The sequence below is a fragment of the Theropithecus gelada genome, chromosome 6 (assembly GCF_003255815.1).
Source record: "Theropithecus gelada isolate Dixy chromosome 6, Tgel_1.0, whole genome shotgun sequence".
Classification (NCBI taxonomy): Eukaryota; Metazoa; Chordata; class Mammalia; order Primates; family Cercopithecidae; genus Theropithecus; species Theropithecus gelada.
The window spans coordinates 134,236,161-134,259,300 of NC_037673.1; the positions used below are offsets into that span (position 1 = coordinate 134,236,161).

Sequence of the window (23,140 nt, forward strand, 5' to 3'; positions counted from 1 at the left end):
TCACACTGTAACCTGGGTTGTATCTCACAAAGACCTAGAGAAGAGGCAAAGTTTGAAAGACAAAGAGTAAGCAGAACTAAATTCTTCCTCAAGTGTAGTACCCTTAGAACGTGCTGTAGGCAAAATCGGGTATTTAGCAGGTTGTCCTGGATGTCTTCCCTACTTGGCTGATGAGGTATAGCTCAAACTTTTAGTACAGAGAGACCTCAAATCTATTATTTCCTTTTCCATGCCCTAATCAAACCCTGTTCTCCAGCAGAACCAAATATCAGTCATATATACCACATTTAAAATGCTTAGAATAGATAGGCTGGGCATATGGTTTATGCCTATAATTCCAGTGCTTTGAGAAGACAATGTGGGAGGATCGCTTGACGTCAGGAGTTCGAGACCAGCTTGAGCAACATAGCGAAACTCTGTCTCTACAAAAAATTGTAAAATTAGCTGGGTATAGTGGTGCATGCCTGTAGCCCTAGCTACTTGAAAGGCTGCAGAGGAAGGATCTCTTGGGCCCAGGAGTTTGAGGCTGCAGTGAGTTCTGATCATATCACTGCACTCCAGCCTGGGTGACAGAGTAAGACCCCGCCTCTGAAAAAAAAAAACTAATAATAAAAAAAATGCTTGAAGGCGTGTCTTACTCATTATAAATGCTATATACTGGCTATTATTATTTTTATTCTATCACTTGCATTTGCATTTTAAGTCTCTCTAATTTAGATGGAAAGGCTTTGTCTCTATTAATGGAATTTGAAATATCAGTGAACAGATGTTAAGGAATATTTTGGGAGACTCCTGAAATAAGACTTTGTAGGCAACCACCTACTCACCAAGTCTAGCATGTTTTTTCTACTAAGGGCTGCGCGCCCAGGCAGAAATTATCAAACTTTCTTTGAACACCAAAGAAAGGTACACCTACATGGTCAGCTGTGAAGAATTTTACATGGCTCATATGTGCTTAAACATCTATTTGCTGGACCCTAATGTACATGTTAATTCAATCAAGATTGGGGTATCTACTCATGAGGGAGGGGAACTGAAGCCACCCCATGGAGACAATTCTACTCCATTGGCCGGATCCTCATGCCACCTACTCTACTTCACCATGTTTGTTGATTCAACATTTTATTCTTCTGCAATTATTTACTTCCCTGCACAAAAATGGAAACCTAAATACCATGATGGTCTCCGTGACAAAAAGTGAAAGGAAACTATATAACTGTTAGGAGTAAAGGGAGATGAACATACATTGACAGCCCTAATTATATAGATTGCTTATTTGTTTGGTTGTTTCTTGTTTCAAAACTCTTTTAGAATAAAAGTACTAGGCGAAAGGGGCATATGCCATATGGATTCAGAAAACTTGCTAAAGAAACACAATCATGTTTTTCCACCTCCCTACCTTGCCAGTGACATGTCACTATGACCCTGGTCTCCTGCTTTGCGCAGACTGCCCTCCACCTTGGAACAAATTGCTAGTACTGAGAGATCTCAAATCTATTATTGAATCCTACTCTCATTAGGCAAAAGAAAAAAAGACTTCAGATGAAGAATTATGCAATACAAATCAATTTGGAGCCCATCTACCACTGGTCTTATTCCTGGGGAAGTCTTAGTATAATAGATAGATGAACTCCATTCCTGAAATATTATTTCCCCTTTAGTCCTGTCTCTTAAATTGGGAAAATTCAAAGTCCCCACCATAATAAAGAAATAAGAGGGTTTTTTTCTATTTTTCCCATTTCCCTATTCACCGCCCTTCCCTCACATGAGCTTGCTAAAGTTCATAGTCAAAATTCACGTCTAAAATAAAGAGGCTTGCAAAAGAAGCTCATGTAATCCCACTCCTTAAATATCACTAAGACATCTGAGATATTGTTTAGATTGTGGACTCTTACTTTGACATGCCAGCATAGGTAGATGGACAGGCAAGCACATCAGATGTCACTGTTTGGCAGCTGATAAAAGTCAGTGGTGCTATAATACTAAGCACAGAGCCACTAGATTAGTCTGTGAGGGAAGGAGATGCCTCTTCCTTCCCTTCAATAGTGGGTTAAACCCAGCTGGCACCCTCTGGAACTACGGGTAAGTCCCTTCTTTATTCCTACTACACTTTTAGGTCTTGTTTTTGTTTTCTGTCCAAATCAGATGAGTGTATACAAAGATGATTTTCAGATAAAAAGTTTCAAAGCCACAACATTATAATATTACACGAAGATTTAAAGAGAATACGACTCATTCATTTCACTGAGACTGGACGGCATTATACAAATGAGAGAAGGAAAGACAGCTGCATCTCATTATTTTTAAATCACCATTTTTCCTTGAAAAGGGACACTTGATCTGATGTAATTGTGGTGATGTCTTATGAATGCAACATATCCTCTATCAGTCCTCTGTGCAAATCTATGCTATATTAGAGACAGACAGGAAAAAAATGTTAAGATTTTTAAAACAGGAGACTGAATACTACTTTATTTATAAAAATATTTGAAATTCATTTAACATTATTTGGAATACAGTGATACTGTCAAATAACAGAATCTACTATAGAATTGTTGAACAGTAACTACAAACATAAAGAAAAGACTTACAGAATTACCTGTGTAAATGTCTGTATAAAATTTTGTTGACACATGGATAAAACGAAACTTATGAAATAACATATTTTTAATTAGGCTTTTAAAAATATCGCTAATTATTAACAATGTAGGCCAATATCAACAGGCACAAGACAGTTGACATTCTGAAAATATATGTAAAGAAAAAAAAGGGAACTGTTTTTGGAAAATATCTACTATTTCATAATTGGTTTATTCCTTGCTATCTGAAATGAGCCTCAATAATGTACCTGCCCAGAAAGAAATTTAGGAATCAAACTCTGGATTCAATTCTGCAACAGACTGAATAAACCGATAACTACAAAACTACTTGCCTTGATACAGACTTTTTTTTTAAGATCTACTCAAGGCTCTCCTGCAGGATGTTTTTCCCCAGCAATTTAAAATGCCTAAAGTAGTTCATTTCTAAAATGCATTCTAGTTTAATGTATTTGTGTTCATAAACTTGAAATTAAGGAATATTTAACTTTTTAAGTATTCTTTTTCAATAGCGTCTTTCACTTGGCTGCTTAGTTGCATTTCTGCTTTTTCCTAAAATTGCTAGTTTTAATTTAACTTTAAACTACATAGGTAACCTTGAAATACTATTTTTTGAAAGTATCCTATTATTTACGATGAAACGCTTTGGTCTGGAAAAGTTTTATTAACATTTTATCCAAGACAGTAACTAAAATAATTACAAGACTTCATTTCAATGATGACAAACAATTTGGTTAATTTTTCCGTTAAAAGTTTGATTTGTCATTATCTCAGTATTGGCTTATACAATGTGAAACAAAATAGGCAAATGTATTTTGAATCAATTTATCTGATATTTTCAATGAAAACAGGATTAGTGTTAAAACAATTTATAAGGCTAGTCTTTGTGTGTAATGTCTATATACAGTCCTGCTTAGGTTTACCATACTAATAGAAAAAAATCAGAGGCAAATACAATCCTTCAAGGTTGATTTTCATGGCAAATGTTTCATCTAAGAAAAAATGAGGATGTACTGTAGGAAGGCAGGAGGGCCACTACAGAGCTAAGCAGGAGGAATGGCACCTGTCTTTTCTTGGTAAGGTATAGACTAAATTCATATGTGTCTTCTTTACTTGTATGCTTCCTGTTTGCCATTTGAAAAGAAAAAGTAAAACAGCAAAAATCAATTTCAAAATTAGTCTATCTGAGATCTCCAAAGGTGTGGCAGAAAAAAAAGAAAAAAAAGACCAAAAAACAAAATTAGTCTAAAATACATACTAAACAAATAATAAAAAGTAAAACTCTAAATAATTAAAAGCACATCAAGACCAACAACTAGAAAGTATAATCTAAAAATAACAGAATTATAGGGTATGATTCTGTTTAAAAATACATAATAAAAACAGAAAAATTTGTAAGTGGCTCTGGAATGCAGCCTGTGACATATATTCCACACAAACATACACATACAATCACTCCTTAATTAATATCTAGTTTAGTAATATGGTCAGTTTGGAATCAAGGAGAGAAAAAGAAGCAGTGAATTGTAAGGTTAAAAAGCAATCCACTCAGCTAGGTGCGGTGGTTCATGCCCGTAACCCCAGCACCAAGGGAGGCTGAGGCAGGAGGATTGCTTGAGGCTAGGAGTTTAAGACCAGTCTAGGTAACATAGTGAGACCCTGTCTCTATTAAAAAAAGAAAGAAAGAAAAGAAAGAAAAGAAAAGAAAAGAAAAGGAAAGAAAAGAAAAGAGAAAAGAAAAGAGAAAGAAAAAAAGAAAAGTTAGCCAGGTGTGGTGGCTTATACGTGTAGTCCCTACTCTGGAGGGTGCAGTGGGAGGATGGCTTGTGTCCAGGAGTTGGAGGGGCTGCAGTGAGCTATGATCACCTGGGTGACCAAGCAAGACACACAAAGAAGGAAGGAAAGAAGGAAGGAAGGAAGGAAGGAAGGAAGGAAGGAAGGAAGGAAGGAAGGAAGGGAGGGAGGGGGGGGGGGAGGGAGGGAGGGAGGGAGGGAGGGCGGGCGGGCGGGGGGGGGGGCGGGCAGGCACATAAGATCTGAAAGATGTCACATAAACAATGTTATTGTTTAAGCAAATATTGTAACAATTATTTTCTTCTTTTGAAGGAACAATATTCTTCAAGAGAAGCTCACTCTATCAAAGCCAGGAGCACAGTATTCTCAGGATCTCAACAAGGAAGAGCAGACGAAGGTTGCTTCTGATTCCTTGCAACCTTCTGTAATTCCAGGCTTGTGGCCCCAAATTCAGGGCCCCACCCTTCCAGGAACAAATCATTATAGTAATAACTTGCCTTCATCTTCCACATACCAACTAAGCATGTTTAACTACGAACGTCCAAAACACTTCATCCAGTCCCAAAACCCATGTGGCTCCAGATTGCAGCCTCCTGGACCGGAAACCTCCAGCTTCTCTAGCCAGACCAAACAGTCTTCCATTACCATCCAGCCCCGCCAGTGTACAGAGCAAAGATTTTCCGCCTCCTCAACAGTGAGCTCTCACATCACCATGTCCTCCTCCGCTTTCCCTGCCTCTACCCAGCAGCCTGCTGGCTCAAACCCAGGCCAAAGGGTTACAACCACCTATAACCAGTCCCCAGCCAGCTTCCTCAGCTCCATATTACCATCACAGCCTGATTACAATAGCAGTAAAATCCCTTCCGCTATGGATTCCAAGTAAGTGAATTTTTATATACCGCATGTATAGTGAAATTATATCTGAGGAGTTTGCATGGGGGTAGGAATTTTGGGGGTATGCTGCAGTTCATTCTTTACTATTTAAAAAGGCAATATGACCTTACAGTCTCATTCCATAGTTCTACTAGAACATGCTGAACCAGGGTACTGGCAATAAGAGGTCATCTGACCATTGTCCAGTGTCCAGGCTGAGCTGAATCCAAATTACCTATTACGCCATAATATTATTTACCCATTATTTTCCATCTTGGAAAAAAATAACTTCTCACATACCCAAGAACAATGAACTTTTCCTTTAGTTCTAAGCTAAGCTCCTCATGCTGTAAATTTAATTCCTCTGGTTCTGGGCTCGGCTAAGATGAACACCTGTCTGCTCTTCTTCAGATAGGATTTCCTCTCACATAAGCAGAGGCTATTAAGTTTCTTCTCAGTCTTTTCTTCCTATCCCTTTTCCCCTCTAATCCTGAATATCCACTTGGCTCAAAAATTCTTAAATTAACAAATTAAAAAATCTGGAACTCAGACCCTTGAATATATACATTTTCCTTACTGTGATCAGAAGAAGGAAGGCCTGAATAGATGAAGGCTTATGACCTTAAGGTTTCTTTTGGTAATTAAAACCACATCTTGTTCAAATTAGTTGGGTTGATCTAAATACAAGGACTAATACTGAAGCCTTATGCAAACATGTGCTACTTCAACTACCCTAAGACTGTCCTAGGAGAACCTAGTATGAAAAAGGACATGGTGGTTATGCTTTTTTTAAAACATGAACTGAATACCTTGTGCTTACGCAAACTAAAGGCTATCAGCTTTCCGGTTCCTTGGCTGGCTGGAACATCAGAGAATTAAATCAGAGGCATCTCAAAAATTGATGGAATATGTTTTGTTGCAGCCTTACTAATACATTACTCAACTCTGATAGTTTCTCACAATCTTCTCTAGAGGCTAATTTTTCTAGAAACTCCTATTAGTGGTGACAACTTTGGAAATCTAGTTGAACTGCCTATAGCAATTCAACTTGCAAAAAAAAATTTTCAATATTTAAAAAAATAAAAATCAGGAAAACCAAAAACATTTGTTAGAATCCTAGACACATTAAGTTGAACCATTTGAAATGGCTGATAGTCAACTGTTTTTGACCTACAAAAATGGCATTCTCAAAGGTTTAACCTAATAATTTAAAAGGATGTTTTCAATAACTGAGAGCCCTTTCTTTCTCTTCCCTCCCAAATTCCCTTTATATTCATAATATATAGTAGATCTTTCTTGGTTACATTTACTCAGATGATCATTTTCCATCTAGTTTTCTATTATTTCCATATTTCCTATATTAGCATTTTAAAATCTAAAAGAATTTTTTCTGTTTTTCTTAGTAAAGTCTTTCAATCATATTTCAAATTACTGCCCAGAAAAGGAAGTTATCAAAGACTTAAGAAAAGAGAAAGAAAGCCAAAAATATAATAAGAAATAAAGCCTAGGAGGTCCCCAAACCAGAGATCAAAGATCCACTTTAGCTGTTCCATTTTCAGCAACCACAGATAACTCTTTAATCTTCCCATAGCTACTTGATACCCATTTTGTGTCCAGCTGTACAGAGTGGAAAGCCCTGGTCCTTTGAACATTTGTGCACAACTCCCTCATTGTTATGATGGGCTCCAGTTTGCCCTGACTTCAAAATAATCCCTTGGATTTTGACCTAGAGAAGTTTGAAATTTTTATTTAGGTTTTCTTTTTTTTTTTTTTTTTTTTTTGAGACGGAGTCTCGCTCTGTCGCCCAGGCTGGAGTGCTTTATTTAGGTTTTCATCAATAAGAAGCTCTTAAACATTTTACCCAGTTTATCAAACCACAGACTGAAAATTGAGGGGAACTCAGTTATTCCTTCCAAAAAGCTTGCTATGTGAAATTCAGCAAGCGCTTTACCTACACAGTGCTTCAGTTTTCTGGTCTGTAGCAATATTAAGGAGTTAGGTAACTAATGATAGAGAAAGAACCTATAAAGCAGCATGCAAACGTATTATTAGTTTGTAAATAGGAACATTTATCAAGTCATAACACTTAATCCACCTAAACTGGGAATAATGAGGGTATTTAGCGAACAAAGTGACTGAGGTTACGTATACATCAGTGATTCTCAGGATTGGTTTTGATAATCCTTCAGGATTTCTCAGATATATTCAGAATTTCCCAGATATGACATGTCTAAAAACAATTATTTAATGCTAATTCATGTTAACAAATGTGTGACTTATAAAGATGGTAACCTAGCATTTAAAAAAAAAAAAAAACAGTAGGCTATGCCAGGCCTGGTGGCTCACACCTATAATCCCACCACTTTGGGAGGCCAAGGTGGACAGATCATCCGAGGTCAGGGATTTGAGACCAGGCTGACCAACATGGTGAAACCCTGTCTCTACTAAAAGAAATACAAAAAAATTAGCAGGGTGTTGTGGCAGGCGCCTGTAACCCCAGCTACTTGGGAGGCTGAGGCATGAGAATCGCTTGAACCTGGGAGACAGAGGGAGGCAGAGGTCGCAGTGAGCCAAGACCATGCCATTGCACTCCAGCCTGGACAACAAGAATGAAACTGTCCCCCACCAAAAAAAACAAACAAACAAACAAAAAAAAAAGTGGGCTGTTATAATTTCATATGATTGAAAAAATATGAGATCTATAAGGCCAAAGAGATTTTGCCACTTTGATCTAGGAATTCAATCTTTAAAAAAAGTCACTATTTTAAATAACATTTTGTTTGGCTATTTAATTAACTGAACAAATCAGACTTTAAAGATTTATATAGACAACAATGAAGATCTTAAGACCTGAAATGTCAGGAGAGGAAATGTGTATCATTAGCTTTCAATAGAGTGTCCTGAATACCATGAAAATCACTCATTCACTCAACTGATAGTATCTCCTATACCCATGCTTTATGTTCGTGGATATAAATGATATAATGATAAGAAATAAGACACATTTTTTTCTCCAGAATGTTTACAATCTAATGATTACTAACCAAGTCCCCAAAGCCAATAAAAATTAAAACTCTGGCCCTACTTGGAGGAAATACATTTCTACTTAGCTCACAAGTCCTTTTAATGATCCTTGAGAATATTTGGAAAGGATCATTTCAGAGAATAGACCAAGATTGTCTCATCTGGATGGCCGGAGAACATTTATTATAATAATGGTAAAATACTCATTGAGGGCAGTGGCTAGTTTCCTCACATTAAATAGATTAATAAAGATTAGCCCCTGCAGGCCAGGTGTGGTGGCTCAAGCCTATAATCCCAGCACTTTGGGAGGCCCAGGCAGGCAGATTACCAGAGGTCAGGAGTTTGAGACCAGCCTGGCCAACATGGCAAAACTCCGTCTCTACTAAAAATACAAAAATTAGCCTAGCATGGTGGCAGGTGCCTGTAATCCCAGCTACTTGGGAGGCTGAGACAGGAGAATCACCTGAACCCGGGAGGCAGAGGTTGCAGTGAGCCGAGATCACGCCACTGCACTCCAGTCCGGGCAACACAGTGGGACTCTGTCTCAAAAAAATAAATAAAAGTTAAAAATAAAGATTAGCCCCTGCAGGGCTCTAAATGGATAAACTAGGTAAAAACTAAATAAAGCACTATGATACGTGTAAGCTACATAACAGATCTAAAAATACCGGACTCTCTAAATACCACCCTATCCTCTATCAGAATCAACAAGGGAAATATGAGAGGGGCAAGGACATCCTAGAAAAAATTTAGGATCAAAATTTGAAATAAAGACTATTTATTTGCTTTTTTTCCAGTTTACATTTCTTTCTCCTTCCTCGAATCATCCTATTCTTTCTCTAAAAATCACTTCAGCAGTATTGAAGAAACTGTCATGACTTTAGAAGTTATTCACTGTTACACAGTGCCATACTTGGATTTTCTAGAATATGAAATTAATAGGAATTGGAAATTACAGGAAAGTCAATGACTGTGTAAACAGTAGACTCCATTCAAAGCAAGAGATTATTCACTAAAAGCCAGTGGTGTGCTGGTAAATGTCTAACAATCATTGGATGAAAGAGCCATTATTTGTGATATTTACCAATTTCCCTGGTGTAAATATTTCCACCACAACCGATTTCAAACTATAACATGAAATCACAGGAAGCTGGGAAAAGATGTTAAAAATCGGCCCATATGAAGCAGCTCCAGCACACCACCACTTAGTATCTACCCACAAATCAAACAAGAAATTCAGTCATCGTAGCTATAATAAAGAACAAAATTGTGTCCTTTGCAGTAACATGGATGCAGCTTGAGGCCATTATCCTGAGCAAACTAACACAGAAACAGAAAACAAAATAGGGCATGTTCTCATTTATAAATGGGAGCTAAACATTGGGTACATATGAACACAAAGATGCAAAACAATAAACACTAGAGATTCCAAAAGCAGAAAGGGGGGAAGGAGGTGGACAAGGGTTCAAAAACTACCTATAGGGTACTATGTTCACCTCCTGGGTGACGGAATAATTAGAAGGCCAAACCCCAGCATCACACAATATATCCATGTAACAAACCTGCACATGTACTCCCAGAATCTAAAAAAAAAATTTTTTTAAGATATTAGTCATAAGATTGGAAGAGCTCTCAAGCTGCCACTAACTAGACTTACTCTCACATTCCTTAGGGAAGACCTTCAAGGAAGGACATCCTCCTTATGTCTAATCTAAATTCTTCCTCCTGCCACTTAATTTCCATTTGCCAAAAGGAAAAAAAAAAGATAGTAACCATTCTTATAAAATATTTCTTGACTGTTATTGGGCAATTTGTTTTTAATAATACTAGCAGTACTAAGTGGTAAACTTAACATATCTAAAGGTAACTTGCAAAATGAGGCCAAGACTTTCTTTTTTAAAATCTTTTCTTTTTCCTTTTTACAGCTATCAACAGTTCTCAGCTGGCCAACCTGTAAATGCTAAGCCATCCCAAACTGCAAATGCTAAGCCCACACCAAGAACTCCTGATCATGAAATACAAGGATCAAAAGAAGCTTTGATTCAAGATTTGGAAAGAAAGCTGAAATGCAAGGACACCCTTCTTCATAATGGAAATCAAGTGGGCAAGATGTCTATTTTGTACAAAAGGCCACTTAAACCATAAAGTCTAATTTTAATAAGGAAGTTCTTTTTTTTTTTTTTTTTGAGGGGGAGTCTGGCTCTCTTGCCCAGGCTGGAGTGCAGTGGCCGGATCTCAGCTCACTGCAAGCTCCGCCTCCTGGGTTCACGCCATTCTCCTGCCTCAGCCTCCCGAGTAGCTGGGACTACAGGCGCCCGCCACCTCGCCCGGCTAGTTTTTTTTTTTTTTGTATTTTTTAGTAGAGACGGGGTTTCACTGTGTTAGCCAGGATGGTCTCGATCTCCTGACCTCGTGATCCGCCCGTCTCGGCCTCCCAAAGTGCTGGGATTACAGGCTTGAGCCACCGCGCCCGGCCAATAAGGAAGTTCTATCTCACATATCTATGTCCACATAATCAGCAAGGAATAAGATTATCTAAAAAGAAGGAATATTTGGGCCCTATTCCATTTCTCTCTGCATGAAATCACCTCTTGGTTTACAGTAGTAAAAGAATGAAGCAAATGAAAAATCTATCTGAATGGTTTAATGAAATTTTTCTGTTATTAAATATTACCCTCTCACAAACTATGTCTGATGCCCAAATAACTATTAGGAATTACTGTCAAGTCAACTTAGTGTACTTTGATGTATAATATTGACAGGTAATTATAGCTATAATTCTTATCATGTAGTCCTTATTGTGTATATAATATTAGTAACTTATCTTTAAACAGACGATATGCCTTTAATACAAATACATTTAGCCTATCAGTTGCACTGCTCTCGATCAGAAGTTAATACAATCAAATATTCAGTGCTCACTTAATAAAAGTTACTTCTGGCTGGGCGCAGTGGCTCACATCTGTAATCCCAGCACTTTGGGAGGCCAAGGCAGGTGGATCACCAAGGTCAGGAGTTTGAGAACAGCCTGACCAATATGGTAAAACCCCATCTCTACTAAAACTACAAAAATTAGCCAGGTGTGATGGCATGTGCCTGTAATTCCAGTTACTTGGGAGGCTGAGAAAGGAGAATTGCTTGAACCCAGGAAGTGTAGGCTGCCTTGAGCCGAGATTCTGCCCCTGCACTCCAGCCTGGGCGACAGAGTGAGACTCTGTCTCAAAAATTAATTAATTAAAATTAAATAAAAATTACTTCTGAATGTGAGGACATGAAGTATTATATTCAAAAATAAAGCTGACTGGAACACGCAGAACAACAGAGGAAAGGGTTGAATTTCCCTTTACTTAGGAGATCCTTATTTAAGGGCAATTATGCTTGCCTGTCACAGGAGCAAAAAGAAAGCCTAAGTGAACCTTTACTGCAAGTGAGGGAATGGTACTAGAATAGAAGGAAAATGCTTTGAATGGACGAAAATACTTAAAAAAAAAAAACAGAATCAGCTGGGCACGGTGGCTCACACCTGCAATCCCAACACTTGGGGAGGCCAGGGTGGGCGGATCATGAGATCAGGAGATCGAGACCATCCTGGCTAACGCAGTGAAACCCCGCCTCTACTAAAAATACAAAAAATTAACTGGGCGTGGTGGCGCGCGCCTGTAGTCCCAGCTACTCAGGAGGCTGAGGCAGGAGAATGGGGTGAACCCAGGAGGCGGAGGTTGCAGTGAGCCGAGATCGTGCCACTGCACTCCAGCCTGGGTCACAGAGCAAGACTCCATCTCAAAAAAAAAAAAAAAAAAAAAATAGAATCTATCATTCAATAGATAGAACTATGCTTCTTTAAAGTTCTGACTTATAGTAGTGGTTTTAAGGTACACCTGTACAAACATCTTTTATTAAATCTAATTACTGTCTCAATAAATTCTTTAAAGCGGCTAACATATGAAGAGAAGATGGCTCGCAGATTGCTAGGACCACAGAATGCAGCTGCCGTGTTTCAAGCTCAGAATGACAGTGGTGCACAAGACTCACAGGTAAATTAAAATGCTCTAAGTGGAGTATTTTTATTCTGTGCGATTTTTAAATGTCTGCTTTTCTAAATGCTTATAAATAGCATCTGAAATAAAAGTCGGTCCGTTCCATCTACCATTGGATACATAAAGAGACCATGATAAACATATGTATGTAATTTTACCACATTTTACCCCATTTTCTGGTAGTTCTAATACCTGGATACACAATGTCACAAAAGTCAAAACACCAGAAGTCTAATGGTATTTTTCATCAGAACATTTATGGGTCAGTTAGACCTAGGACTCTCTATAGTGTCTACACGGACAGGGAATATATGGGTTGTGAACCTTCAATAGGACAGAAATTAAGATTCTAAATGAGAGTAACTATAACCGTTCTCACAAGCTGTTTAATATTTCAATGTTTTAAAATATACTTGTGGTACTAATGAAACATCCAATTCTGTTTGTTATATTCCTGTTTTCAAAAAATGCTTTCTGAAAACCAAAAAAAAAAAAACCCTCATGAGCAATTGTTCCAAGATTAACAAATGTATCCTTTCCAAGAAGGGATTAACTTTATGGAGGCGTATCCCACAGGTTTGCACCTCATCGATTTTTTTTCTTTTTTTTAGACAGTCTTGCTCTGTCACCCAGGCAGGATGGAGTACAGTGGTGCAACCTCAGCTCACTGCAAACTCCACCTCCCGAGTTCAAATGATTCTCTTGCCTCAGCCTCTCAAGTAGCTGGGATTACACCACTAGGCCCAGCTAATTTTTGTCTTTTTAGTGGAGATGGGGTTTCACCATGTTGGCCAGGCTGGGACACCTCAGCCTCCAAAAGTGCTGGGATTACAGGCGTGAGCCACCACACCTGGCCTCAACTTAACAAGTAAACTTAACCCCAAAGAAAATGTACAGTCGGTGGCTGGGCACGGTGGCTCACGCCTGTAATCTCAGCACTTTGGGAAGCCAAGGCGGGTGGATCACAAGGTCAAGAGATTGAGACGATCCTGGCCAACATGGTGAAACCCAGACTCTACTAAAAATATGAAAATTAGCTGGGCATGGTGGCACGCGCCTGCAGTCCCAGCTACTCGGGAGGCTGAGGCAGAAGAATCGCTTGAACCCAGGAAATGGAGATTGCAGTGAACCAAAATCGCTCCACTGTACTCCAGCCTGGGTGACAGAGCGAGACTCCATCTCAAATAAAAAAAGAAAAATGTTCAGTTGGACAGGTAGACTGAATGTTAGCACTCTCTTCCTTCTGTAGTTACCTTTCAATCCCTCCAAAAAGTCCACAAGAAACTGGGAGCCAAAGAGATTAAATTAGGAACACAAGTATTCCTAGCTTCGAAAGGCAGAAAACTGAAATTCAGTTTTGTTTTGTTTTTTTCCAACCTCGGCCTCCCAAGTTCAAGTGATTCTCGTGCCTCAGACTCCCGAACAGACAGGACTATAGGTGCGCGCACCATGCTGGCTAATTTTTGTATTTTTAGCAGAGACGGTGATTCACCATGTTACCCACGCTGGTCTCAAACTCCTGAGCTCAACTCATCCACCTAGCTCAGCCTCCCAAAGTGCTGGGATTACAGGCATGAGCCACCACACCCGGCCTTTGAAATTAAGTTTTTTGGTTCTGTTTGATGCAACTACACCTACTAAAAAGGATGGATAAGTGTCTACCAGAGCAAGAACTAGAAACCAAAAAGAGAACTTAAATTTATTTTTGGCTACTAAACAGTTCATGAATTTGTTCATTCAACTAATTTACATGGAGAACCTACTTGTATGTTGGGCTCTGCACTTGGTATGGAAGATTATAGCAAAAATGAGACACAAACTCATCACTATTAGGGGAATTACTCAAAGCAATATTATACTGATGATGTTTTTTGTTTTTTGTTTTTTGTTTGAGACGGAGTCTCGCTCTGTCGCCCAGGCTGGAGTGCAGCAATGCAATCTCAGCTCACTGCAACCTCTGCCTCCCGGGTTCAAGCGATTCTCCTGCCTCAGCCTCCCAACTAGCTGGGATTATAGGCATGCACCAACATGCCCAGCTGATTTTTTTGTATTTTTAGTAGAGATGGGGTTTCACCATGTTGGCCAGGCTGGTCTCGACCTCCTGACCTCAAGTGATCCACCTGCCTTGGCCTCCCAAAATACTGGGATTATAGGCGTTAGCCACCACACCCAGCCTGGATATTTTTAATTGGATTACTTTTACTTTACAAAAAAATTAGTTGATTTGTTTGATCACTGAATTGACCAGCTGTTTGGATATTCTGCTTAGAGAACCTTAAGGCTAGCCAAAAATTGTTACAGATTTGTAAGACTTTTGCCTTAAAAATGACAAAATACATTAGCTAAATAGATTCATCCCAAAGCAAATTATTTGTACTCAGATTTTGTGTGCTCCTACACCATTTTGGGTAGGCTCTGTATTTTCCACTTTGTATCTTCCACTGTGCTAGGCACAGTGAAATGCAAAATATACACTACTTAATCAATTAGTTCTCTTATAATTTTCATAAATCCCTGATTTCATTCTCAAATAGAAATAATTTTCTGGTGTTCGGATATAAATCCTATAAGATGTTTGCTTAAATATAACTTTATTAAACAGGAATTAATGCTATTTTACAAAGCTTGTTCATAGCTCTACACATACCTTTTGTGAAGTCCATCAGGATTTTGTGCCATGAGCTAAAAAGAGAAGAATTTTCCAGTCTAATATGTGTTTACTGCTGTTGGTGCCACTTTTGAGCAGCAGGCATAATACCCTGTATCTACTGCCAATACAAGTGACTTCATGTCTATTCCTGTTTTACTAAAGGACAATCTGTACTCTGCACTCTCATTTCAAATGCACCAGGGAGACACATCATCCTTTGTCATAAAATAGTCATCCGAAAAATGAACCACCATCAATTCCAAGTCTAGCTAATTTTCATAAATAATATTTGTTAAATAGTCCTATTAATTCTGGGCTTTCTTGCTAGAGTGGTAGTATATTAGTATACTGTATTTTAAGTGCTTAAAAGATGAATGTATAGAACTTACCAGGGCTGTACAAATACAGCCAAAATAGGAATATTCCTTTCAACTATACTTAATTCTGCTTCATTCAAGCTAACAATTGCATGTAAACATTCTTACTTTGTTTTAATTTCAAGCAACACAACTCAGAACATGCGCGACTGCAAGTTCCTACATCACAAGTAAGGTAAAATTTTTTTAATTTTAAAGAAATGTACGTTTTCCTACCTAAAATATTTTCAGCTTAAAAATGTAATATTTCTAAAGCCCTCGAGCCTACTCTATATCTTTTAAAAAATACAATGTGTATTTTCTAATGTCTGAGATGACGACCAAAATTTTGACGTTATCAAAACTATCACAGGGGAATTTTTTAGTGTTTTGGTCAAACAAGCCAGGACCATGCTTCTATATTAAACAATTTTCTCATGACAATGGAGACCCAATTCTAATTATACAATCTTTGGTGGTAAGAATAATCTACTGGGTACTGGGCATTTTAATAGATCATTTCTTCATCAATTGACGGCACTGTAAAAGAGAAACTAAGATGTACAATTTGTACCAGATATTTCTAAAGTGCTACCATTTCTAATAGTCATCAAATATGCCACAGGTAAATACAGCCCTGTGGCCTCTCTCCATTGTTATTACACTATCAGATCAAATAGTAGATTCTCTGGTTTCAAATTTGATGGCTAGGCTGGACGCGGTGGCTCACGCCTGTAATCCTAGCACTTTGGAAGGCCAAGGTGGGTAGATCACCTGAGGTCAGGAGTTCAAGACCAGGCTGATCAACATAGTGAAACCCCGTCTCTACTAAAAATACAAAATTAGCCAGGTGTAGTGGCACATGCCTGTAATTCCAGCTACTCGGGAGGCTGAGGCAGGAGAACCGCTTGAACCCAAGAGGCAGAGGTTGGTATAACTGAAATACATCTCTGAATATCACCATATACATGTTCACACCACCCCTATAGAAAAATGTCAAAAACTTAATTTGGATTTATTTATTTATTTTTGAGACAGACTCTCACTCTGTTGTCCAGGCTGGAGTGCAGCGACGTGATCTCGGCTCACTGCAACCTCCGCCTCCCAAGTTCAAGCGATTCTCCTGCCTTAGCCTCCCGAGTGAGCTGAGATTGGGCCACTGCACTCCAGCATGGGCAACAAGAGTGAAACTCCATCGCAAAAAAAGTAAAGTTGATGGCTAAACTATATTTGTGCAAAATGAAAAGCAATGATAATATTCACACATAGTTGTTATCAAAATATTCTTATAGAAGTAGATCATCCTCAAGGGGAGATGTGAATGATCAGGATGCAATCCAGGAGAAATTTTACCCACCACGTTTCATTCAAGTGCCAGAGAACATGTCGATTGATGAAGGAAGATTCTGCAGAATGGACTTCAAAGTAAGAGAAGAGTTCAAAAGTACTGGGGGAAAATTAACAATGGGATACTGTTTTGAAAAATGTCCTTTTCCTACTTCATAGCTTGCAAAGCAGTACGTACAATGTACAATGGACAAGAACACAAATTCTGAAGCCAAACTGATGTGGGTTTGAATTCTGGCTCTGCCACTTTCCAGCTAAGCAACTTTAGACAAGTCATTTAACCTCTCTGTGCTTTTGTCTCCTCATCTGTAAAATGGGATAACAAATACCCCAAAAAGTTATGAGGATTAATCGAGTAAATAGGTATACCTCATAAATACTCTTTATAAGTGAAGCTATCAGAACAATAGAATTTTTAAACTATAATGCCTTTTTCTTTTTTTTTTTTTTTTTTTTTTTTTGAGACAGGGTCTTGCTCTTTCACCCACGCGGGAGTGCAATGGTGCAATCTCAGCTTACTGCAACCTGTCTTCCAGGTTCAAGCCGTCCTCCCACCTCAGCCTCCCTAGCAGCTGAAACTACAGACACGTGCCACCATGCCCAGCTAGTCTAGAACTCCTGGGTTCAAGGCGATCCACTCACCTTGGCTTCCCAAAGTATTGGGATTACAGGCGTAAGCCACTGTGCTCAGGCTTAACGTATAACGTTTCTCCAATTCTCCTCTATCAAGAAATTCAAGCCACCCTGCTTTCTCTTGCCCTAAAAGAGTCCCTCAGACTAGGAAAGCTCTTTAGAAGAGGTTATATTTTTATTATCTTTATTTTGGAGAACTTTTCGTTATAAAATTTTTTTTCCAGATTCCTTATGAACTAAAGTTAGTGTTAAAGCTTTGGATTTCGGCCGGGCGCGGTGGCTCAAGCCTGTAATCCCAGCACTTTGGGAGGCCGAGACCGGCGGATCACGAGGTCAGGAGATCGAGACCATCCTGGCTAACCCGGTGAAACCCCGTCTCTACTAAAAAATACAAAAAAAACTAGCCGGGCGAGGTGGCGGGCGCCTGTAGTCCCAGCTACTCGGGAGGCTGAGGCAGGAGAATGGCGTGAACCCGGGAGGCGGAGCTTGTAGTGAGCTGAGATCCGGCCACTGCACTCCAGCCTGGGAGACAGAGCGAGACTCCGTCTCAAAAAAAAAAAAAAAGCTTTGGATTTCATTAACAGTTTATGTAAAAACACTTAACAAATTGCCATTTATATGCCAAACTATAGCTCAAGAACACTCTGTTTTAGAAAAATTACTCATTAGATCAGCAAGCCTCATATATATGTGCCTCTGTGACTTCATTTGCAGTCACATTTAGCCAGAAAAGCAATATGACTTCTATATTCCTTATAGAAACCAACGTAACATAAATTAATGCTCTAAGTATAGTAATTAAGAGTTCATAAAGAGACTGAGGTTGCATGTAAAACAGTTATGGTTTGAGATAGTCTAAAAATACTATATTAATTTCAAGGATCTTATTTTCCAATGTTTTGTTTAAAAAAGTATAAATACCTTTTGAGCCCTTGCTTTGCATTTCAATCACAAACCCACTCAGATACAGGAACTGTTTAAATTCATATATGGACAAATAGGTTTCAGTGATGCAATACTTTAAAATTCTGCCATCTCCTTGTGTGTTTCTTTCTAGGTGAGCGGACTGCCAGCTCCTGATGTGTCATGGTATCTAAATGGAAGACCAGTTCAATCAGATGATTTGCACAAAATGATAGTGTCTGAGAAGGGTCTTCATTCACTCATCTTTGAAGTAGTCAGAGCTTCAGATGCAGGGGCTTATGCATGTGTTGCCAGGAATAGAGCAGGAGAAGCCACCTTCACTGTGCAGCTGGATGTCCTTGGTAAGCCTCCAAAAAGACCCTTGAGAATTCCTTAAAATCCAGAAGTATTGAAAAAAAGAAGGTATTTTAAAAGAAAAGCCCAGCAGACTTCATATTTAAGGTTAATGTCTACACAACCTATTGGACTGTCCATTTTTATCTACAAACCACAGGAAAAAATATAGATATATATACACACATACACACACACACACACACACACATATATGTGTAAAGGAAAGTCAGTGAAACTAGAACGACAGATCTATCACCAAAGCTTTTCTGGAAAGAAAATAAGTCATACAATTTTAGACAAACCAAATAAGGAAGCATAAGCATTTCTAGATGTAACTATAGAGTCTCAAAATAAAAATCTTAGTCTAATCATTTCTCTGGTCTTTGTTTCTCCAAAATGAGGATAATAAAAATAATCAATCTGACTCATGATATTATGGAATTATCATAATCTGTCATAATGTTAAATACATAGTTTAAAATTGAAGAGTAGGAAGGGTATAGTGACTCAGGCCTGTAATCCCAACACTTTAAGAGGCGCCAAGGTGGGAGGATCACTTGAGCCAAGGAGTTTGAGACCAGCGGGGTAACAAATAGCAAGACCTTCTTTGTCTCTACAAAAAATAAAAAAAGTTAGCTGGGCATAGTGGTGCCAGCTACTAGAGAGGCTAAGGTGGGAGGATAACTTGAGCCTGGAGTTTGAGGTTACAGTGAGCTATGATTGCACCATTGCACCACTGTACTCTGGCCTGGGTGATAGAGTAAGACCTTGTTTTAAAAAATTTCTTAAAAAATTAAGAGTAAATATCAACTTTTAATCTTAGACTATGTCCTTTTTACTAGGAAACTAATCTCTAATTATAACCAAAACAGGCCTACTTGCTTTAGAAAACAGGTATGGCTACATTTATGTCTCAAATCTGTCTTAAGTAGGGCAGTTCTTATAAAACTGGTGTCTAGTTTTTAAATTTTACACTTTAAGTGCTTTAAATATACAAGTTGAGTATCCCTAATCCAAAAATCTGAAATCTTTAAGATGCTCCAAAATCGACATGACACACAAAGGAAATGTTCATTAGAGCATTCTGGATTTTCAGATTAAGGATGCTCAACAAGTATAACGCTAATATTCTAAAATTTTAAAAAAATCAGAAATCCAAAACACTTCTGGTCCCAAGCATTTCAGATAATGGATACTCAACCCATACCACATTTTTAATACTTTAAACCATTGTATATTGCATAAGAGCCGGGCGCGGTGGCTCAAGCCTGTAATCCCAGCACTTTGGGAGGCCGAGACGGGCGGATCACGAGGTCAGGAGATCAAGACCATCCTGGCTAACACGGTGAAACCCCGTCTCTACTAAAAATACAAAAAACTAGCCGGGCGAGGTGGCGGGCGCTTGTAGTCCCAGCTACTCGGGAGGCTGAGGCAGGAGAATGGCGTAAACCCAGGAGGCGGAGCTTGCAGTGAGCTGAGATCTGGCCACTGCACTCCAGCCTGGGCGACAGAGCGAGACTCCGCCTCAAAAAAAAAAAAAAAAATATTGCATAAGAGATATTTTGCTATAATTCACTGTTTATTATATAAAAGTTTGATCAGGTTAAAGGATAAACTATTTCTTGAGTTTATATTCCACCCAGATCAATACAAAAGTCTTTAAGATTATTCCATAATATACCAAAGGACCTCAATCTAAGGGAAAAACTAGTGAGCTGGAAATTTTCAAAAACACATACAATTTAAGTGATTAAAGTTTAGGCAAATCTTATTTGTACCAATTGCTTCAGAAATACTACAATAGTAGAGCTGAAAGAGATCTTGGCTGCCATCTGTTTAATCTCATCTCTCCTTCAGAAAAATCAGGGTTATGGTACTGAACTATCCTTTCCTCTCTCCCCTCAGGTAGGAAAACAAGGTCATAATAATTACTGATATTCCCATATTCCTTCACAGTTTACAAAGTATCTCTTTGTTTATTATCTCATTTGTTCCTTACAACTATTTTGTGTGGTAGACACAACAGTTACTACTACCCGGATTTTTTTTTTTAAACAATAGATAAAACTGAGACTCAGAGAAACTAAACAAAATTTTATCAGTTTTGCATGGCTCGTGGAGCCAATAGGTAATTTGAACCCAAGTTGTCTGATACTCTTTCCATCACTCATGCCGCCTCCCTGTAGATGAGATGATTAAAAAATACAACTTAAATTTGGGCCAGGCACAGTGGCTCATGCCTGTAATCCCAACACTTTACGAAGCTCAGGTGGGCAGATCACTTGAGGCCAGGAGTTAAGAGATCAGCCTGGCTAACATGGCAAAACCCCATGTCCACTAAAAAAATACAAAAATTAGCCGGGTGTGATGCACGCCTGTAATCCCAGCTACTCAGGAGACTGTGGCAGGAGAATTCCTTGAACCTGGGAGGCGGAGGTTGCAGTGAGCCAAGATCGCACCACTGCGCTCCAGCCTGGGCAAAAGAGCGAGACTTTGCCTCAGAAAAAAAAGAATATGACTTAAGTTTTAATGAAATATAATTATCTGATTATCAATTCAATGAATCATTACATTAGAGTTTAGAATTCTGAACGGTATAATAAAATAGTATTGCATGTCTTTTTAACTAAAAGTTTCTAATTCTGTTGCTGTTGGTTTTAGCATTTTAATATCAACATACAAATTTCATAATGATTTAATACCTTTTTTACAATATTTCAAACACTTGAATTTTTGTATTAATATATAGCAAAAGAACATAAAAGAGCACCAATGTTTATCTACAAACCACAGAGCAAAAAAGTTTTAGAGGGAGACTCAGTGAAACTAGAATGCCAGATCTCAGCTATACCTCCACCAAAGCTTTTCTGGAAAAGAAATAATGAAATGGTACAATTCAACACTGACCGAATAAGGTAGGATATGTATTTCTAGACTTACTATAGTTTATTTGGGCGAATCCAGTTATACTTTTTAACATGCATTATAAATGGCATGCATTTATCTCAATTTGTCTAGTTTTTAAAACACTAAAGAATAATATAATAAAATATATATTAGATAATAAATGTAAGAAAACTTCAGTAAGCCAGATTCCACTAATCAGAAATGTAAGGCATAAAGCAGACTAGGATTTATCTTTTTATCAATGATGATGAAAGATGGCTCAAGGAAATAAATGACATAAACAAGATTAAAGGGGGATATTTTCTTTTCTTTTCTTTTCCTTTTTTTCTTTACAAAAAGCTTCAGCCTTTATTAAACAAAGAAGAAGGTAGGAGACAGATAAGGGAACAGGTCAGAACCCCTCCGGTTCCCCTATACATACACATAAATACAAACACAGACACACCCAAGTGAATGACAGAGACCATCAGGGATCAGGGGACAGACTGAAGGGCAGAGGGAGACAGCACCCAAGGGGGGATGTTTAATTCAAGAAAACCAATAGCTATTTGGCAATAAATAGATACAGCTTCGGAATTTTCAAATGTTTTTTTCTTCTCAGTCTGACTGTAGGTCAGAGACATCCACTTCCCAGAAATAATTCCTGTACTTTCATTTCTTAAAAAATTTTTTTCAGCTTATATCAAGATAACACTGGAAGAGTTACTTTACTGATAAAAGATGTAAACAAGAAAGATGCTGGGTGGTATACTGTGTCAGCAGTTAATGAAGCTGGAGTGACCACATGTAACACAAGATTAGACGTTACGGGTATGTCATACTATTAACCAAAGTATTATAAGGGATTTAACTAAGAAGATTTAATAAGAAATGCAAATTCCAGCAGAGTATAAAAGTTGAGAGATTTTCCCTATATATAATCAGCTTTGGTTCTTTTTTCTTTTCCTGTCTGATAATAAATACCTAGGTGTCCAATTTGGTTAGAACAGGTTTTCTGAATCAACTTTTATGTGATCTATTTCAGCACGTCCAAACCAAACTCTTCCAGCTCCTAAGCAGTTACGGGTTCGACCAACATTCAGCAAATATTTAGCACTAAACGGGAGAGGTTTGGATGTAAAACAAGCTTTTAACCCAGAAGGAGAATTTCAGCGTTTGGCAGCTCAATCTGGACTCTATGAAAGTGAAGAACTTTAATAACTTTACCAACATTGGAAAACAGCCAACTACACCATTAGTAATATAATTGATTACATTTTTTGAAATTAATCCATAGCTGTATTAACAGATTATGGTTTTAATTAGGTAATATAGTTAATATATATTTATATTATTATTTATCCTTTGACTCTTGCACATTCTATGTACTCCTCCAATTTGTGAAGCCTACAGGAAATCTGGGTATATGGATTTGTAACTGTAGAAGACCATCTTAAAATACAGGATTTTAACATTTAAGTCATACACATTTAACAATTACAGGTTATAAATTAGTATCAACTTTTTAAACACATCTAATGCTTGTAATAATGTTTATTGGTACTGCTTTCTAAATACTGTTTTACCCGTTTTCTCTTGTAGGAATACTAACATGGTATAGATTATCTGAGTGTTCCACAGTTTTATGTCAAAAGAGAATAAAATTCAAATATTTAAAACGGA

General features: G+C 38.1%; 1 protein-coding gene across 4 annotated transcripts; it reads left to right on the plus strand.

The window, feature by feature from the left end:
- The first annotated feature begins 1,925 nt into the window (after positions 1-1,925).
- On the plus strand, positions 1,926-23,140 carry MYOT (myotilin). 4 transcript variants are annotated; one of them, XM_025387855.1, is made up of 11 exons: positions 1,991-2,082; positions 4,704-4,788; positions 5,140-5,270; positions 10,214-10,388; positions 12,221-12,322; positions 15,478-15,527; positions 16,624-16,756; positions 18,369-18,576; positions 21,321-21,486; positions 22,155-22,288; positions 22,503-23,140. In XM_025387855.1, the coding sequence occupies exons 3-11, from the start codon at positions 5,260-5,262 to the stop codon at positions 22,673-22,675; spliced, it is 1,152 nt and encodes a 383-aa protein (XP_025243640.1). In that variant the 5' UTR covers positions 1,991-2,082; positions 4,704-4,788; positions 5,140-5,259; the 3' UTR covers positions 22,676-23,140. The 4 variants fall into 4 exon arrangements, with proteins under 4 accessions (XP_025243639.1, XP_025243642.1, XP_025243640.1 ...); XM_025387856.1 differs by having other exon boundaries at positions 2,016-2,082; positions 5,137-5,270; XM_025387854.1 differs by having other exon boundaries at positions 1,926-2,082; positions 4,704-5,270.

Coding starts and splice junctions, on each gene's coding strand:
- MYOT (XM_025387854.1), top strand. CDS start 4,915: ATGTTTAACTACGAACGTCCAAAACACTTCATCCAGTCCCAAAACCCA. Junction 5,271..10,213: donor CCTTCCGCTATGGATTCCAA/GTAAGTGAATTT, acceptor TCCTTTTTACAG/CTATCAACAGTTCTCAGCTG. Junction 15,528..16,623: donor GTTCCTACATCACAAGTAAG/GTAAAATTTTTT, acceptor ATATTCTTATAG/AAGTAGATCATCCTCAAGGG.